Genomic DNA, 19501 nt, shown 5'->3' on the forward strand with positions numbered 1-19501 from the left:
ATAGGAAGCTGCCTTATGTTGAATCAATGCTTTGGTCCACCCACCTCAAGGGTGGGCAGTAGCTCTCCTAGTTTTCATAAGAGAGCGCTTTCCCTATATCTACCTGGAGATGCCAGTGGCTCAGCTTGGGGTTTCTCCACATGCAAAGCATGAGGTCTACAATGGTGCTATGGCTCCTCCCCTTAAACCATAGGATTAAGAGAATGCCACAGAGAAAGGAACCGCAGAACTGAGCAATTTCTGATCCCAGCTGGCAAGCACGATAATCCTTAACTGTGTCGGTGGGTTGTCAGTCACACCGCAGCATTTTGTTACAGGTAATACTGTTATGTTAGGTATATAAACACCACAGGATAGTATTACTACTACTACCACCACTACTACTATATTTATTAAATTGGTATACTGCCCCTATACCCATAGATCTCAGTGTGGTTCAGCGTAGGATCTCATTAAAATCTCCCTCTTTCCTGCATATTCCTCTGTTCAGTACCTCTCTCTCATCTCATCAGGTCCAAGTTATATCCCCAAACAGGGCACTCATTGGCTAGCAAAGCTATGCAATTGGTCTGATTCTGCATTCTGGAGGGAGAGCAGCCCTCGCCTCTTGCTTGGACCGTTCTCCAAGACACATCTTGATCCTCAGAAGCACAACCACATACCACATTCATCAGAGGGGAGCAGGAATGGATTTCAATGGCACTACAGCATCTGGGCCACATTGCCGTTTGATTCACGTGAAAAATGTCTAATCAGGACCCAGAAGTTTCCAAGGTTTGAGACCTTGGAGGTGACAACGAGCCATTTAAAAAGCAAAACACAACAGTGGTAGAGCAGGAGAGAAATGGTCACAATCTGGCTCATTCAACTGAAAACACTCAAGGACAAGACATGCCTTACCTTGAGGTCTGTATTGAGTATCCAGAACAAGGTACAGAGGTTCGGATTAGTGGGACATTTCAGAGCAACGAAACCACCTGGACCATTTTCCGCTCTGGAAAAAACCAACAACAAGGGGGCGGGGAGGGCGAGAGTTGTCACAGCAGAAGCAATTTAATAGCTGGTTATTACCTAGAACAGATGTGTGGAGCCACATGCCCAGAAGCTGAATGTGGCCCTCTGTGTCTCTCCACCTGGCCTTCCAGACTCCCTAAGCCATGCCCCCTCTCCCCTGGCTTGGCCTGGAAGTGTTCTTTCCTGATTGGAATGTGTCCTTGAACTGCGACCATGCCTCTCGCTTGTCTGGCTGGAGAATGGAAGAGTTTTGCAGAAACCTGGCCTTTTTCATTGGTGGAATATCTGCAAGAGGAATACCCATTGCCCCACCTACTTTTGCCTGTGGCCCCACCCCATCCCCATCATGCAACCCTTGGAAGGCTGCCCATGAAAGAGTTGGGCTTGATATAGAAAATCCTGTGCCCAAAGCAGTGTACTCTGAAATCATGAAAATATCAAGCACATACCAATTTCCCCCCTCTTATGAGTAACTGAATTCCCCCCATCCCCCGATACGGTTTTAGAGCCACACATTTTTTCAGCCCCCTACAAAGAAACCCACACAAAGAAAATCTTGGCAGGTCTCCTCTTCCATAAATGTGACACCATGAGACAGAAAACCCCTCCCTGAGCACTTTTCCGAAGATGCTGATAAATGCAGCAGGGGTTTTATGGCATGGGCCATAGAGGAATGACTTGTTACAGTTAACTTGAGCCCAGGCCAGGCCATTAATGTGGCCTAGGACCCTTGTACCTACGGGACCGCCTCTCCTGGTATGCCCTGCGGAGGAACTTAAGCTCCATAAGTAACACTTTGGAGGTCCCAAGCCGCAAGGTGGTTAGATTTGTCTCAGCTAGGGCCAGGGCCTTTTCAGTACTGGTCCTGACTTGGTGGAATGCTCTGTCACAAGAGACTAGGGCCCTGCGGGACTTAACATCTTTCCGCAGGGCCTGCAAGACAGAGCTGTTCCGCCTGGCCTTTGGTTTGGACTCAGTCTGACCCTTATGTTTCCCTCCCCTTATTGTTTTGATTTATGGGCTACTATTAAAATGAGGCTGCATTTTAAATTATATTTTAACCCATATTTTAATAAATTGGTTTGTTTGTTTGTTTGTCCCCCCCCATTATGTTTTATTGTAATTTTATTGGTGTTAGTCACCCTGAGCCTGGCTCTGGTCGGGGAGGTATAAATAAAATTTTATTATTTATTTTTATTATTAATAACTTCAGAAGCCATGAGCATCTGTGCATGTGCTGCATTTCTTTGGGAGTGCCCCAGTTCCCATTTAAAAGAGCAAGCTCCTGTTTTGCTGGAGGAGTGTGTTTGCTGTCACCGAAAGCAAGTTTTACAAAAGAAATCCTAAGTCATCCCTGCACCCCCATCCAAGGGAAACTAAACCCAGCTGTGTAGTGCCCTTGGAACTTCTTGCCTAGCAAAGTGGAAACCAGAAAGGCAACAGCAGTTTAGAGGGAATGGTGTTTGGAAAGAGAAGAGCAGGGTGCAACAGGTGTCATGCCTGTTCCATTTCAGTGTATGAACACCTGAAGTAGAAAACTCATATTTTCAACCACTTCCCACGCATTTCAAATGCTAGAAATCCAATCAGCTTGATCAAGACAAAGAGACAAGGCATGTTGTATTTCATCATGCGCATGCGATTTGGGGAATGTACGCTGCCCTTCTCACAGATTTCCCCCAACAGCTACGCAGACGCTGAGCTAAAGGCCAATGACTTTTTAATGCTATTAGTCAGAAAAATGAAGTTGGTGAGCAAAGACACCCTGGCTGGTCACCTGAGGCAGAGGCGATGAGAACAACAAAGGGGGCCTTGATGCTTCGGCAAGAGCTCTGCTCATCACAAGACAGCAGCTGGGAACCATTTCGTTGAAAAGCTGGTTTGAGTGGACACCTCAACACCCGCAACTTCCCCAAGGATCAAGGGTTACTGACTGTCAGTCACATGCAAAACACCTTTCTTGTTTCCCCATCTTCATGAAACCTTCCCCTACTGTGCTATTTAGCACTGAAGAGCTCAGGTTTAGTTCTGGAGAAGGAGAAAGGGAAAAGGTGCCCTTTCCCCTTTGCTTCCTACTAAAACTTCCCCATACAGTACAGGGAGGGGGATATTTTAGCCCTGTGGTGCAGATTCCTCTGAACCTAATGTCCACCTCTCCAGGATACTAAACAATCAGAGGTTCAGCCAGGCTAATTCCCTCTCTCCCCAACCCAGCTTAGCATTCTGTTGGTTCTGGAAGACATTCAACATAAGTCCGTGGTTAACCAGGTTGTTAATTCCCTCCCCTCTTTTATTTTTTTATTTCATTTCTAAATATCTTAGAAGTCCCCCTAAATTATGCATAAAACTACCATATAGTTTCATATTGTCCCATTTCACATTACATACTAGGCTACCCAGTTTTAGAAGTATCCAAGGTCTTATTTTCATTTTGGGAAATGCTGGTGTAATTTGCATTGTGTCTTGTCCATGAAACTTTTTATTTTTCAGAAATTAAAAGTCAAAGACTTATGCACGATTTAAGCCGGTGCATCAGAGGAAACCTACAGGTAGTAAAATAGATCAAAGCACCATCCATAGGACTCTTTATACCTGACATATTTGGAAGTAGGGGGACGTGCGCTGTGAACTGTTGCCATTCCTGATGAAATGTACCGGTCTCTCCTTCTCTCAATCCGACGCACATTTATGAAGTCCCTGGGAACACAAAACAAGAGGTCATCACCCTCCTTTAAAAAGAAAGGACTGTCAAGGGTCGAGGCCAAACCAGGACTCACCTGGGTGACACAACGCCAGCAGCAGCACCAGCTGCCACATCGTAGGATACAGTTGTGTTGTCATCAATCCGTTGCAAGATCTGTCGAGAAAGAAGAAAAACGAGATGCTTCCCTCTACCTCTGCTGACATAAATCTATCTAAGAAAACACAGCCCCTCTCTCTCTCTCTCCAGGAATACTGCCTATGGGAAAGACAGAGACCTGATGGGAAATGTTTAGCACCTTCACAAAAACAACTCCCAGTTAGATGGGGGGGAAACTGTGATATCATTTGGTTCAGTTGCGCACAGGGCTCCATGTAGGACTTTGACATCAACTAAGACAGAAGGACTCATGCTTGCAAGAAAACAAAATCTAAAAGCTGCACCACGAACAACCTTGCAGAATGCCACAGAGAGCCTTAAACAGGGTTGGGTTTATCCCATTAGATGGTTTGCGCTTCTAAATCATTTTGCCACGCCTCAGTTCTGTTTCAATTAAATGTGAAATTGTTTGCCCTGTGTGCCTGCTCCCTCGCAGGCACTTCAGGAAGAAACCCCACAACACAGTGCAGAAGTAGCAACCCATCCCTCAGCCATGCAAGGGGCAAAAGCTTCCCGGTTCACGCTAAGAAAGGTGAAACAAGGCACTCAGTGGCAGCTTCATCACAAGCAGCTTCTGAGGAGCTCAAGGAAGTATGCAGAAACTGTAGGACAGGAAAAACTTGAAAGGTTGCCACGTCCAACAGAGATCAAGGAAGGACCTCAATATACAATCCACCCTAGCCCAAAACTTCCCCCCTAAGTGGGCAACACAGACAACAATTCACAGCAGTGAGAGATGCACATAGGTTTTCGTTTGTTCCTGGTTTTGCCCTCATCAAAGACTAGAAGAGATTGAGAGTGACTAAAGCCAGGAGTTAAAATTTAGGGATAAGTAATTAGCAGCTGAGTTTGCCAAGACCTACCTGGCATGCTAACAAGGTTTTATTCCACAGGACCATCTTCTCCGGCTGAAGAATCATCTCCTGGTAAACTATTTCGGCAGGACACTGTAAAATTGCCTGCAAGGGAGGGAGGCTTGTTAATCACCCAGCTCTCTTTTACTAGCTCTGCCCTGTCCCTCTGAGGGGGGTTCGCCTACAAAGTCCCCCAAGGGATGCAAAGGGAACCTAGCTAGGAAGAGGCGACAAGCAGCCCTCCGCCCAAAAAGCCTCTGAAGAGTCCTAAAGAGCCTTGAATGTGGGGGAAAGGGGCAGTAAGAATGGATAGAGGGAATAAATGAATATGGATGAAAATGCCTTATTTTTGCCTTGTGGTTTTTCCTACGCCTTGCAGGGCATGGCGATGCATGAAAGGTCATTTAAATGAAGATTCCTTTGATGTGTGAATTATGGGGGAGCATGTGGATGTATGGCTGTGACTTTGGCCTCATCCGTAGCTGGCAAGTAGACCATAGTAAATAATGCCAAAGGGACTTCAGACCTCGGGCTGAAAAAGGTTCCCGGCCCTGATTTGTTAAAAAAGGAAGACCGCTGCCACCCAAGTTCTCCAACAGGGAAGTTTTCCAAGAGGGATGAAATTAACCCAAGCTAATGGAAACTAAAGGATGATCTTTGGGAAGCTTAGTTACCCCGTGGCAATGGTCTTATTTCCACTGGGCAGCACACATTCCGTGCTCCCAGAAAATGAAAACACAAGTTCAGTTCATGCTTGGCAAAGCAAGTGGGGGAAAAAGTTTGTTTCGCCCCCCAATATCCCCAAAGAGGAATCCAAACAGAATGGACGGCTGCCTCACCCATTCTGCTTCCTCTCCCCCAATCCTACAAACAACACTCCTTCCAGATTTTAATTCCTGTGCGACAGCCTCCACACCACCCCCCAATCTCTTTTTAACTGAAGGTGCAGGAGGAAAACTGCGACTTCTGCAAGACATCAGCTTCAGAGGAAAAGTCAAGGCAACTTACCTTCAGGATGAACACCTTGCCGTAATATGGCATTTCCAGAGAGTGAACCGTGTCGCCAAACTCCTGCATGAGGGGGGAGGGCACATGAGTTCCACAGTGGAAGGGCAGAGCTGCTTTTGTGCAGGACTGTGAGAACCTCCAGCACTGAATTAGGCCTCTTGCCCATCGCTAGGACACAGGGCTGTTTAACAGCATGCCAATATTCTACCCTCTCCTCTAAGCGCCAGGTTTCAGGACTGCTATCAGAAGACGCACAAGTTCAAGGTAGAAACTACAGTAGGAATAGCAAAAGCAGGAATAGCAAAAAAACACCCCACCAGGAATAGCAAAAATATGCATCTTAAAAAAAAAAAAATTCTCAAGAGAGGATGAGGGGTGTCGAGTCACACAACTGCAGCATTACTTCTTTTTGAAAATTAAAACTCATCATCGTCATTTTCTATGCTGTTTAGTTGCAGAATAGGCTGTTAAGTGGTGTGCAAAATAAAGACAGTACCGCTATTTCACCATGTGGGGGAGGCATTTAAAAGAGCAGCTACCGAAGAACAAGGCTCTCTCATCTCATGGCAAGGCTCCCCAAGATTCTTAAAAGTAAACATGCTAAGGTTACACGCAGGGAGAGCTGAACAGCCCTACCCAGCCTAAAATAGACGATTACTTCTTTTCGAAATCTGATCAGAAGATTAACACCGCTTCCGCCCTCCCCCCTGCAAGGGCGATAAGTCATCTTTCAGGAACCATAAACTTACACTGCATCTCTCAAATGTCCAGTTCTCCTCTTGGGCTAAGATCTGGTCGACCACCTCCATTGCTGCTTTGCCTTGTTGGATGTATTCTCTTTCCTAGGACAAAACTAACAGTTAATTCATTTCCTATGACGAACAGTCCACAGTTTAGGGATAAAGCACCAGTTCCACATCCTCTGAGCTGCATCCAATGCTAGTCCCGGGCCCCGTCTGCACTATACGGTTAAATCAGCACCATACCACATTAAACAGTCATGGCTTCCCCCAAAGAATCATGGGATCTGTAGTTTGTTAAAGGTAAGGTAAATGTAAAGGGACCCCAGACCATTAGGTCCAGTCGTGACTGACTCTGGGGTTGCGGCGCTCATCTCGCTTTATTGGCTAAGGGAGCCGGCGTACAGCTTCTGGGTCATGTGGCCAGCATGACTAAGCCGCTTCTGGCGAGCCAGAGCAGCGCACGGAAAGGCTGTTTACCTTCCCGCCGGAGCGGTACCTATTGATCTACTTGCACTTTGACGTGCTTTCGAACTGCTAGGTTGGCAGGAGCAGGGACCGAGCAACGGGAGCTCACTCCGTCACGGGGATTCAATCCGCTGAAGTTCTAATCAGCAAGCCTTAGGCTCAATGGTTTAGACCACAGCACCACCCCATTCCCCTCAAAAGAGCTACAGTTCTCAGAGTGGTTATTCCCCACTTCTGGGAATAACAGCTCCAAGGGGAATAATGGCTCAGTACCTTTAACAAGGGACGCGGGTGGAACTGTGGGTTAAACTACAGAGCCTAGGACTTGCCGATCAAAAGGTCGGTGGTTCGAATCCCCGCGATTTACCTATAACCACTCTTAGCACCCTTAATAAACGATGGTTCCTGGGATTCTTTGGAGGGTAGGCAAGTGGTATGATACTGCTTTAAATGCATAGTGCAGATGAGACTGTACTCAGAGTAGACCCACTGAAATGAGTGAAACCAAGCCTCTCCACCAGCCTAACACCCTCCTCCCCAGCTCGCTTTCAGTGTTGCCTTCCTGCTTCTTCCCATCCCCACCTGGCAGCAGAGGGAGAGCTGCTGCAATTCAACTAGGTAAGTATGTAAGTGTGGCTTATAATATGGATGCACTGGCTGTTGTTCAATTGCTCACATGGAGTGAGCAGCAACTACCTCCAGGCAGGATAAGGTCCTCCCAGGATGCAGGCACGTACCCAAACCACATCAGCAATGACCCATAAGTTCGAAAAACCCCAATAATGGTCTGGGAAAAGTATAATTGTAAATGGACTAGCAATGTTTTAACTGATTCTAACACTGCATTTCTGCAATGTCGGAACCTTGTGGTGAAGGGCAGGTAAGAAATCATAAAAGTAAACAAATGGCAATGTACAAAGCAAATTATTTGGGATGCTCAAAGTGAAAATTCAGAGTCAGCTGCTTTGGATTAATGCTGCCCCCTGGTGGCCAACAGGAGATGAGAGAAATGTACACACCATAAAACAGACTTCTCTCATTCATATATATGTATGTATGTATGACCTGACTTCCACAAAACAAAGATTGGGATTCTGAGAATTCTGAAGCATTTCACACTCTCCTCACAGAGTTTGAAGGTAGTTAATCAATTTGATAAGTTAACTATAAAAATTTGTTATAATCAAGACTCCAAGGCTGCGTTTTGGTTAAAGAACAAGAGAAACAATTCATGTTTTTCTGGCAGTCATCTGAACCTTTACCAAAAGACAAGGAGAATGCTCATTGTGTGCGTGCGTGCATCCATGTTACCTAAAATAACACAATGGATGTGCTACTGTTGTGTCTGCAGTTGCACTGCAAGTTGTGAGAGTGGTACAGGCCTATTTAAAATTACTGGTGCCTGAAGGCATTGAACAGGTCGGTTCTGGAAACCAAAGTACATTGGGAACATAAGCGTGGGAATTATATTATAGTTACTATGAAATGTGCATGCATTAAAAACCGGAACACAGCATGCAGAAATGAATCTTATTTAAAGAAGCTTTTGGAAGAATGAATGCATATACAAAAAAGTGTGCATAAATAATAATAATGTCATTTATGAAATTCAATTATTGCTTTTTAAAAAACTGGTGACTGGGTGGGAGTACATACAAACAACCAACACTTAACCACTACAAACCACCTGGAGCTAGACTTAAGCATACACTAGTTTCCTTTACCCATCAACGTGGCTCCCAGAGAGGACAGTGGGTGTAACACAGATCAGGGGCAAATGGAGGCTGAGAGACAGTGGATTCTGTTACCCCAGCTTCTTCTCATAGCCAAGCCAAAATTTAGACCAGGGGCTTTCTGGCCCATGCGATTAGCCATTATGCTACACACCAGCCCCTCAACAATGCATTACCCCTCTTGCTAAACTGAGTATGTGCCTGTGATAAGCATTTTGGTGGGCCACGTATGCTGCCGAAACATTGACGGAATGTATCCTGTCAAGGGAAACAAGGTCAAGGTCTATTAAACCCTACCTATAAGGCATGGAGGAGCTGTAGGAAACAACTGTGCTTGCGAGATGCTGTCCATGCAGCCCCCACAACACTGAGGTGTATTTCTGACCACGCTAGCCATCTTTGGAAACTGAGGCTTTTCCAACTGATTGAAAGTAAACGCGAAAGGGGCTACATATTGCTGCTCAGCTCACATAAAGGCTTACCCAGTGGCGTAGGAAGGGGGGTGCGGACTGCCCTCGGTGTCACCACTGACAAAATGGCAAAAACATGTGTTTTTAAAATAAATAAATAAATAAATAAATAAAGGGCTCACAACACTTTTTTAAAATAAAAAAACCCCAAAACTCCTGCACTCACCGCACGCCCCTTCCTACGACACTGCAGGAACACTCTCCCCTCGAGTGATTTCCAGAAACCAGAAGCATTGCTGCCTCCAACTTTGCTAGGTTATGGCTAGTAGCCTTTGACAGCCCTCTCCTCCATGAATCTGCCTAATCCAGAGGCGTGGCTAGGTGAGGCGGGGGGGGGGAGAGCACTGGACGTCACACCACAGGGGCTGCAGCGTGCCTGAGCCACATGTCTCTCCTGAGGGGGAGGCGGTGGGCGGACTGCCTGCAAGCTCTGCACTGCTTTTTCGAGTCTGCCCACCACCTCAGCCGCCCTATAGCTGAGGGGGAGGCTGCGGAGAGGCTCCACGCAAGCACGCCCTGCCTTGGCTTGCCGTGCCGTCATGGGCAGCTGGCTGCAGGATGCACTGGGCACCCGAGCAGCTAGCTACGCCACTGGGCTTACCTGGTCAGTTAATGTCCTCTTTCCCAAAAGTTCATCATCTGAGTCATCTGATCCTAGAGAACGAGGGGGGAAAGGAAACATTTAAAAGTTAAATGATGGGAGATCTGGAAGTGTTAAGCATAGGATACAAAGCAGCATTGCACAATTCCAAGGCTGTTTGTTCACACAAGTTCATCTTTAGGAATGGCTGCTGAGCAAGGGTCATCCGGTGGCCAGAGTAGTAGGAATTACCCACCTCCAGGCAGCCAATTCTCCTGGGTTTCTGCCTGAGTCACTGGTCTTAAGTGTGCTGCCTGCCTGGAAGGAAGCCCAGAGCAGTAATTCACACAGAGATGCAACATGTAGCCTCCTTAGAGGATGGACAATAGTGCTACATCTCTGCATTGAGACTGAGTGACAGATCCCAGTGTCACTAATGCAGATGCAACAGAATTACCTCTTCCCAATTCAACTTCTGCAGAAGACAAGTAAGGCCAGAACACTGGATTATGCAAAGATGCAGTGGGCTGCCTCCTGCGTGGACAGGAATATACAGCCCATAGGACCTTTTGGTCCATGTATTTCTTGCAACACACTATTATCTCCCAGGAAATAGGCTGAGAGTTCCTGAAATAACCCTTTGTGCTCTTCCTCTCTCTTGTGAACGAAAGCATAGATACTGCAGAAATGGGGCATATGAGATGTACATGTTATGACTGGCCCCTTCTTGTAACACAGAAGTTAAGAGAGCTTGGCTGGGCTCAAACAAGCTATAGATTACTGCAACTCAGAAGAGGAGTGGCAATCTCGTGTGTTTGCAACTTTCATATTACATACACTCTGTACACATTAACTGACTGGTAAAGAGAGGAGTGAGTTATTATTATTATTTTTTACCAGTGCTCAGTTAGAGACAGACTTTCAGAAATACATCATACCCAAGTTTTTGGAAGAAATGTCATTACCTGCAACGGATTCTGGAGGGGAGTAGAACTGGCCGTCTGAAAGCGCCCCTGAATAAAGGCGGGGTCCTCGGGCCACAGCAGCTTGAGCTGCCAGGTACCCTGGAAAGAGATGGGGGTGGAAATCAGCTCATTTATATGGCATTGCATTTATATCCCTGGCTCAACCCGTGTGACCCCCAGATGAGGGAGGAAAAGCTGTCTGAGAAAGGGCAGAACTGTGGTTGAGAAGAGCCAGCAATCCTCTCAGTACTTCTGCCTCCCTTAGTAAACTGAGAACAATAACTTCATCGAGGGCGAACTGGGAATCTAGTTTGATGAGCGGCTCGGAATGAAAGACCAGGGAAGCACAAGCCCTGGAGAAAGAGGCAGAAGTTGGCCTCCTGAGCTTGAATGGAGTGGAGAACACCAGGACTGGGCTGGCCTCCTAACTTGGTGGGTTGAGCTGAAGATCTGCCTGAGCAGGTGTGGGAAGGGGGGGAGAGCTAAGCTCAGTGAGAAGAGCACACATGCTGAAGCATTTCACTTCCAGCAACTTCAATTTGCAGATTCTCAACCAAGTACTGAGCTTGCAGAAGGATGTTGGCCTGGCATTTTAAATACATAGGCCTTTGGTTGTTGAGGGAGACCACGAGAGTCATATGGAACAGAATGGATCACCCTCGACATCCTTTCCAACCTCATTGTGGCTGCACAAGTTTCTAGGCCTCCCTCATGGTTATGGAAGAATACTAGGAAATAACTTCACCTCATTGACTCACTATACGTTTTAACGCACTGCAAACTCTGAATCACAGGAAGAAAGCCAAAAGGAAACCTAATCAATGTATGCAGATGAACTTGGTGTACTCTGAACTTGGACATTTTGTTGCACAACAACAAGGCAGCGCATTGTCGCTTAACACACTCAGACACCTTTGCACAGATAAGCAGATTTATCACTACCCTTTAGGAGTTGGCCAAGCTGCTTCCCCCCTCAACCTTTCAGCTGGAGACAAGACATGTTATCTACATGGAGAATGATGGCCTCTTTGCCTATCATATCTCCAAAGCAATTAAGCATCTAATGCAATAGAGAGCTTTTTCCTCCAAGCAACCCTGAGCGTTTCCCTAATCCAATCGTGGCAAAGTGCTTGCTTAGTTTTGTCGTCTTTAAACCCTTTTCTCAACATGCAAAAACAAAACAAAACCAAAACCCCAAAGACACAGAACGGAAGAGTAATCTTTTGCATTATTTTGCTTTTCAATGCTTTCCTCGCATAGGACTAATCTAACATATTAAAAGGCCTTGAGGCATCAGAATGTAGATCCAGCGATACCCACTGTAAATACAGCAACCTGCTTCCATGAACCCTTAAGGTCATCTGCTTTCTGAGTGCTGCCTCACCCCCCTCACAACACATGGGACACGACCCTAGCAGGGCTGTCAAAACCAATTTTACCGGGGTAGGAGATTTATTCCATTCATCCATCCTCACTCAACACAGACTCACATTGCTCTTCCTCAGCCTCTTGGGGCAAGACTTTAAAATCCAGAAACCATGTTTCCAGCCAGGCAAGGACAAAGGAAATGATGGGCAGCAGATAGCCAAAAGCCCCTTTGTTCAGCAGCTGTTGGTGGGAAAAAAGGAGATGACATGATTCATATGAAATGATCTCCAGTATTTGTCATGGAACAACTACACCCAAAGCACTTGTAACCATCCATTTGTACCCCCAAACCAACAAGCAGCCCTGAAGTTTAAAATGTTCCCATTTTTTAAAAGACTGAAATTTTGCATCATCTTCTTTTAAAGGCTTGCAATTTGCACCAAGGTTTTGGAAAGGGACCATAAAGATTTAGAGCAGAACCCATGTTTGCTATCAGCAACTCACGTCCGAAAGGATAACTTTCACAATCAGGAAGGCACTGGACACCAATGTAGTGATCTGGAGGGTGGGGATAAAAGAGAGAAGCCCATGAACAAACAAACAAACAAGCAAGCAAACCACAGCTGCAATTCAATGTTATGTACGTCTCTGAGAGCAAGATAAAAAGTTGACTTCTTACCGCAATGACCCACCAGTGGCGGAGCTTGAGGACAGCATATCCCAGGAGCAGCACCGAAAACCGGAAGAAAGCCAAGAGCTGATAAGAAGGAAGAGGCAAATCATGAGAAGGCCATTGTGAAGGTCTCAAAAACACAGAGAAGTTAAAATCTCTTTTTATGAATCAATCTCAACTGGCACCAAGACTAGGCAAACTTTCAGGCTTTCACAGGACTCTTATCCAGGTAGGGCCTAACAGACAAGGAGTTCTGTGAAATGCACGGACTACTGAAGCTGCCTGTACTGACCTCATGGCTCCTTTGGCATTCCCCTGCACTCTGCCTGCCATGCCCACCCCCAGGTCTCCCCTTGGCTATTACTGCAAGCGACAATTTTGTCAGGATACTTACAAATATGTCAAAAAAGGACGTTTTAAAGTTGTACTCGATGATTTCATACTTCAGACTCTCCTGGATGCTTTTGGTGGCCTGCAGATTGGCAAGATTAAAGTCAAATAAATTAAGACACCACAGTGCTAGCCTGGGACTCTTTAATGCAATGCTCCGACCTGTGCTCATTTAAAGCCTGCTCTCTGCGAGGATCAGCTGAGCATTTGAGCTCCCACAGAGAGTTCGGTTGTGCAGTTGATCCAACCATGTCTCTACTGCCCCACACCAAATATCACATATGGCATCATGTGTAGGGCAGGTGGGCATGGTTTGGTGAAAGCATCCACACAGGCCAAATTGGGATCCAAGTTAGAGGTTCCTCACCCCTGACTTTTAATATGTTGGTGCCAGGGGAACCATAGCATTGCTTTATATTAATGGGTAGGGTTTTCCTGACGCTTAGTTGAGCCATCTGAAAACATGTGAGGTCAGGAATTTTTCCTGCAAGGTCAGATTGGCTCCCACTTCTGTAGCGTGTAGGTCACTTGCTTGAGTCATCGGTCTTCCTGCCACAAGCTTGCAGCGTGCACTGGTCCAGATTTGTGTGGGTTTCTTTGTGGGCGAGGACAACATTTGGATTTATCCTTCCTTTCAGCCCAACGATTAGAACAGTTCTAAGCAATGACTCACTGCTTATCTCAGGCTTGTTTATCATTTAAATCTGGGACCAACAATTTGCTAACTCAGTTCAGCCTCTGATTTGGTTTACTCCTTCTGAGGCCGAAATGAGCTCACAAAGAACCCCTGGATAATAGGAGGGGGAGGAAGAAGAGTTCACTCTTTTTCTACCTAAAGATGAGCAGTAAAACAAGGACTTGCCACAGTGTTAGAAACTCAGATATATAAGCTGATATCGCCAAATGGCACCTTAAACCTGAGTTACAGTCACCACAACGGAATGTCAAGGGCATTTTCTTTTTAGTGAAACATTATTATTATTCATTTTATTTCTATCCTGCTTTATATTTAAAAGAAAAATTCTCAAAGCAGTTTATAGAACATCAAATAAAACAAATGCAAGCTTCAAGGAAAATATTTCAGATTCTTCTCTAAGTGACATTTTGCTTTCCTCAAATTTATCTACCTACCTGAACTTATAGAGCTGTCCCATAGCATAAGTACTCCAGGAAGCCAGTGCGGTGTAGTGGTTAGCGTGTCAGACTGGGACCTGAGAGGTCAGGGTTCAAATCCCCACTCAGTCATGAAGCTCACTGAGTGACCTTGAGCCAGTCACTGCCTCTTAATCTACCTCACGGAGACATTGTAGGGATTAACTGAAGACAGAGGTGAGCCATGTACTCCTCAGAGGAAAAGGTGTGAAATAAATGCAATGAATAAGCTCTTCTGCTTAAGAAAGCTGGAGAGGCCAGCCAGATGGAGATGTCAGCTGCCAACCTGGAATCTAGAGTTCTCCACGTGGTTCCAGTTGGACCTGCGCCACTTGCAAAAGGCACCCAGCACATGGATAATTTCTAAGAGTGATTTGCAACTGGGTGACGGTTAGATCTCTGATGACCCTTCAAGCCGTTATGTGGCTGGGCAGGACAGCCAGATCAGCAGCTCCCAACTCCCTCACACACATGCAACACAAAGGTCTGAAAGGAGGGAGGGAGCTTAAGCATGCGCAGGCTTCCCTGGGATCTTGAACCCTGAGTGTTAAGAGCCTGTGAAGACTCCCTCCCTTTAAACGGTTTGCTCTGTACATGGGGATGCCATGCGGAAGGGGCTACCTGGCGCGGCCAACTTCCAGTTCACTGTGTACAGTTCCGCCGTGTGCAGAAACATTGAATGGGGCTTCAATCTCATGAGTTGCTCTTGGCCCAAGCAGCATCACCACCTGAGCAGACTCACCCTGGGAGCTAACAATACCCGACAACGGACAGACTTGTGGGCTGCGATGAAAGCAGCACACTGACAGCTCAAGGCAGAGGCGGTGAGGGGAACCAGCACGGAGGAGTCTGGCACACTGCTTTCTGCCTGCATGGACTCTCAGAGAGAGGCACTCCCTGTTTTTTTGTTTTGTTTTAAACTGAGCCTGACTCACTGCCGTTGCTATATGAACATGTTCAGGGACAACCACTTCTGGGATCCTTGTTTAAGCCAAACCCCGGGGGGGAGCAGGAAACCATATTCACAAAGGCCAGCTCCTCAACTCACGTTCAGTTCAATTATCCAGAGGAGCGAGACGAAGAGAAGATCGAAGGTCACAAAGAGGCAGAAGGTCCGACGCACGTCAGAAATGGCTCGCCTCCTCTCGGGAGAGAAGAAGTGGTGCGGGGAGAGGCCCGGGCTGTGGGAAAGAGAGGATGCAATGGCGGGAAGACTCTGCTCCAGGTCACCGTTCTGCAAGCCCCACAGCTTGCTCATCCTCAGGCAGGAGGGTGAAAGGGTTGGCTCTCGCGTGCAGACGTGTCATCCGTGACTCTCTCAATGGCTCATCTGCAGTGGGGGTTGCAGGGGGGCTGGAGAGAAAGAACAGGGAAGTGAGATCGTCTTGGTATTCTGGCAGCAGAGGGAAAAGGGAAAGAGAATGAGATCAAGATCCTCAGCAGGAAACCAAAATGCAGGTTAATGCTTTGGGTGCACGTAGTGACAGCCAAGAAACTGAGAGTTATTTACACCTCTCAAACACACCATGTTTCTTTTCCTTTTTTTGCTATCTGTTTTTCTGGGTGGAATAAAAAGGAAGCATGAAAACGCTGGTCTACCTCATCCCAGTTTTTGTTCCTTGAAGCCCAGATGGGAGTTGAGGGAACTGGGCCCTCACTCACAATAGCTGCAACTGTTATATCAGATGGCGGTTCAGAGACTTGGAAGGAACCAAAGGTCATCTAATTCAATTTCCCTACCCAAAAGGCAGCAGAGCTGGAAAAAGATTTTGCAATAACTAGACTCCAGCAGCAGCTACTGGCCAAGTACAACCCAAAACCCTATCTGCTTCTCTCTAATTTCCAGCATCTTTGGAGAACACCAGCCACCCACCCACCCCACGCGGATCAAAGTATGACAGTCAGATCGCAGGTTTTCTAGATATGTCAGAAGATCCCTGTGCTTTGTTTCTGCCAGAGTAGGTTCCATAAATAAGAAAGTAGGGCCTGCAGACATATGAAAAGTGAAGCATCCAAATAACATTTCACGCACCACATTTTAAAGATGGAAAAGCAGTTCCCAAGAATGAATATGCACACGCACAATTTCATCTCCCAAGCAGCAGCTTTTGCCAGAGAAATATATGACAGCAGCAACTGAGAAAGGATTAGACCTTCCAACTGTAAACTTCCTGCAAGGAGGAAAAAGCCCAACACAATTTACACATGCAAGCGCCCTTTCGTATGCATGCGTGTGTCAACCCCTGTGCAAATAAGACTCTTAAGCCACTTAGCTTCAACTGAAGGGAGGGAAATGTCACTTCACATAACTGAGTAAGAACTGGGACCTCCACTTTCTGCAGGAGACCCAAGCGTCTCAAACGAAAGAAGAAGTTCAGCCATCTGTGATTCCTGAATAATACACATCGGTGCCTCTACCCATCTCCTCGCTCTGTGCAGAAGTCTGAACACCACTTAAGCAACTGTCATAGGATCTCTCAATAAAATTGTTCATTGCCACCCCCTGCCCAAGTGTATCTCTGGCTGAAAGGCAGAAGAACGAGGGGTTTTTCAGAGCAGGTATACAGCATCCATGAAGATGAGAGGTTAAAGGACTGTGGATTTTGGTCACCCAGGTTGGGGGAAGAAAATTCATGACTATTTCGTAGAGCTCCCTCCCAGGTAAGCATCCTTAGGATAGGATTGCAGTCTCCTGAAATATAACTGCCTTATTTTGTACAAGTAACACTGCAACCATACCCAGCACTAGAGAGAGCAAGCTGAAAAACTGTTATACCACATGCTACCTCAGCACGTGTAGCTTGATTTTTGCCATCTGAAAGGTTTGGGAGGGAGAGAAATAAAAGGCTGAAAAGAGAAACCACCAATTTTGTAGTAAACAAAAGAAACCTCATGTCAAATAACATTTCACCCATTCCAAAAGTGAAAATATTCCACAGAACCATTTTTAATGGCTCTTCCAAAATCATTTTTTTCCCTGTTGGAAAAACTGAAAAAAGAGAGTTCTTAAAAAAAGAAGTTTCCCCTCCAAAGTATTTTTAGGCTACCAGAGGATAAGACCTTCACACCCCCCTTTGTGAACTCCTAAAGGCACCTGTGTGGCCTGTGAGAAATATGCACAGCCTCACTCTCCTCCAGGAAACTCTAGGTGCTGAACATAGTCTGCCCCCCCCCCATTTTTCCCAACACACCCTGTGAGGTAGGTTAGGCTGAGAGCCAGCAATTGACCCTGCTCTCCCAGGTGCCAGGGCCACACTCTAACCACTGCGCAGCACTACAAAGAGAATGCTGGGCTAGACCGACATTCTTCTGATCCTGCAGGGCAGCTCTTCATACCAGAAGTTCTTGACTCACCCCTTTCTTCTGGAGAGTGTGTTAACAGTAGCAGTGTTGTTCCTTCAGCATGTGACTGAATCATTGTCAGCTCAGCTGGATTGTTTTGCTTTTCATCCCCCTTGACTCAGTTCGGTCCCTTTTGACATCGACGCTTAGAAGAAAATCCAACTGTTTTAGATTATGCTTTATAGGATTTTTAAAAATAAAATCCAGTTTTAAAACAAGCAAGCAAGCAAGCAAGCAAGCAAACAAACAAACAAGGTTGCTATCTGTGGTCTAGAAGAGCGGGCGGGAGACTGGTTTTCAAAGAGGTTGAAAACAGATGAGCACGTTTGCTCTCTAGCCTCTCACCCCACTGCTTGAGGAACACGCCTGTTAAACCCCAGAAGAGCCGAGTTGAAGACCTGAACGGACACGATTTTCTTTGGCAGCATAAACCAACCAACCAAATATATCTGTTAAGCAGAATACATTTCTCTCTCAGGTCTCCACTTTGTTCGTAGGGCAATGCCACTGACAAGGGATCCGAGGGCAGGAGAGTTATCCTGAAGGCTGATTCACTCACACACACATATAAAGTGGCACCTTGGAAGTCGAACAGAATCTGTTCCGGAAGTCTGTTTGACTTCCAAACGTTCGGAAAACAAGGCGTGACTTCCGATTGGCTGCAGGAAGGTCCTGCAGCCAATCGGAACCTGCGTTGGACGTTCAGGTTCCAAAGAACGTCTGCAAACCAGAACACTCACCTTCTGGGTTTGCAGCATTCAGGAGCCAAAATGTTCGACTCTAGGTGTTTGGGATCCAAGATATGACTGTATACACAAATAGCAACAATGCCGAACCTCCTACATGGGAGACACCTGGGGTTTGAATTTTCTTGCATCTACTGGCAGACCACACACATGTTTAAATGTGACTGCCACAATAGCAACACCCTTTTCTCTCTTTTCCGAGCAGGCCTAATCGCAGGAGCGCCACCTTCCATCTCTTCTTTGCGATCACTTGCTAGGCAGGTGCTAGTTACTCCTATTAGCATAGTTCTGACTGGGCTTGTTCTCTTGTCTCCCACAGAAGGGAGTTGGGGTGGGTGGGTTGAGGGCTGTCAGCGCAGCTTCCTGAATGAAGATTGATGAAAGTCATTTTGCTAAGAGGAGCTGCACATCAACTGTAAAGATAGACGCGGTGCTCCGAGCACCGCCTGGCTCATTATCTAGGCTAGAATCTATCTGCCTGCCTGCGGGAAGCATCTGCCTGTGTTCCTGTTTAAACAAGGCAGGTCTGGGTAACAGCCACTCTTTACGTTTCGAACACGGGGGTCACTCATTGCTTCTTCATCCCAGAATCCTAGACGTAGCTTAATAACTGCAGACAATTGAGCCAGTCTGCAACCTCCACCTTCAAACTGAATAAAAATGCAGGCTCACACCTTCAACAGCGGGTCTATTTTGTTCTGTTTTTGATGTCCTTATCCACACAGCCTCTGCTTTGGGTAACATCCTGCCTGATCATGCATACCAGAGAACTCAAAAGTTGCAGCTGGCACACCATTTTGCAACGTTTTGGTTGGCCATAATAAAGGTGTTGCCCAACTGTGGACTAGAGGGCTCTGCTTCCCTAGCTTACATATCAGCATGGCTGCCTTTTGTTGTTTTTTCCAGCTGCCCCTGCTTCTGCCAACACTATAGAGGAAACCATTTAAAGCCACTTAAGATAGTACTATGACTGATGCTGCTTGGGAAGGATTTTCTCTCAATTGGCTAAAACCTGGTAAATGTCATCGGTTCTCAAGCCAATCAACATTCATGGAGGGATGTGTAATTCAGACAACCAACGTTTCCCCATACAGGGGTCAGCAAACTTTTTCAGCAGGGGACCAGTCCGCTGTCCCTC

General features: G+C 46.4%; 1 protein-coding gene across 2 annotated transcripts in view; it reads right to left on the reverse strand.

Moving 5' to 3' along the window:
• STARD3 (StAR related lipid transfer domain containing 3) overlaps positions 1-19501 on the reverse strand; it is a 28385-nt gene that overhangs the window by 526 nt on the left and 8358 nt on the right. The window contains exons 1-14 of one of the 2 annotated variants that reach the window (XM_081168696.1): positions 17630-17651; positions 15324-15628; positions 13128-13205; positions 12740-12817; positions 12565-12618; positions 12183-12300; positions 10693-10791; positions 9749-9801; positions 6486-6578; positions 5737-5799; positions 4738-4833; positions 3792-3871; positions 3607-3711; positions 901-994 (exon numbers count right to left, since the gene is read on the reverse strand). In XM_081168696.1, the coding sequence (XP_081024822.1) occupies positions 901-994; positions 3607-3711; positions 3792-3871; positions 4738-4833; positions 5737-5799; positions 6486-6578; positions 9749-9801; positions 10693-10791; positions 12183-12300; positions 12565-12618; positions 12740-12817; positions 13128-13205; positions 15324-15533 (1221 nt within the window). In that variant the 5' untranslated portion in view covers positions 15534-15628; positions 17630-17651. Of the gene's footprint in view, positions 1-900; positions 995-3606; positions 3712-3791; positions 3872-4737; positions 4834-5736; positions 5800-6485; positions 6579-9748; positions 9802-10692; positions 10792-12182; positions 12301-12564; positions 12619-12739; positions 12818-13127; positions 13206-15323; positions 15629-17629; positions 17652-19501 lie in introns of those variants that run through there. The other variant, XM_081168695.1, reaches the window with a different exon arrangement.

This window comes from Podarcis bocagei (assembly GCF_964188305.1).
Source record: "Podarcis bocagei genome assembly, chromosome: 13".
NCBI classification, from domain to species: Eukaryota; Metazoa; Chordata; class Lepidosauria; order Squamata; family Lacertidae; genus Podarcis; species Podarcis bocagei.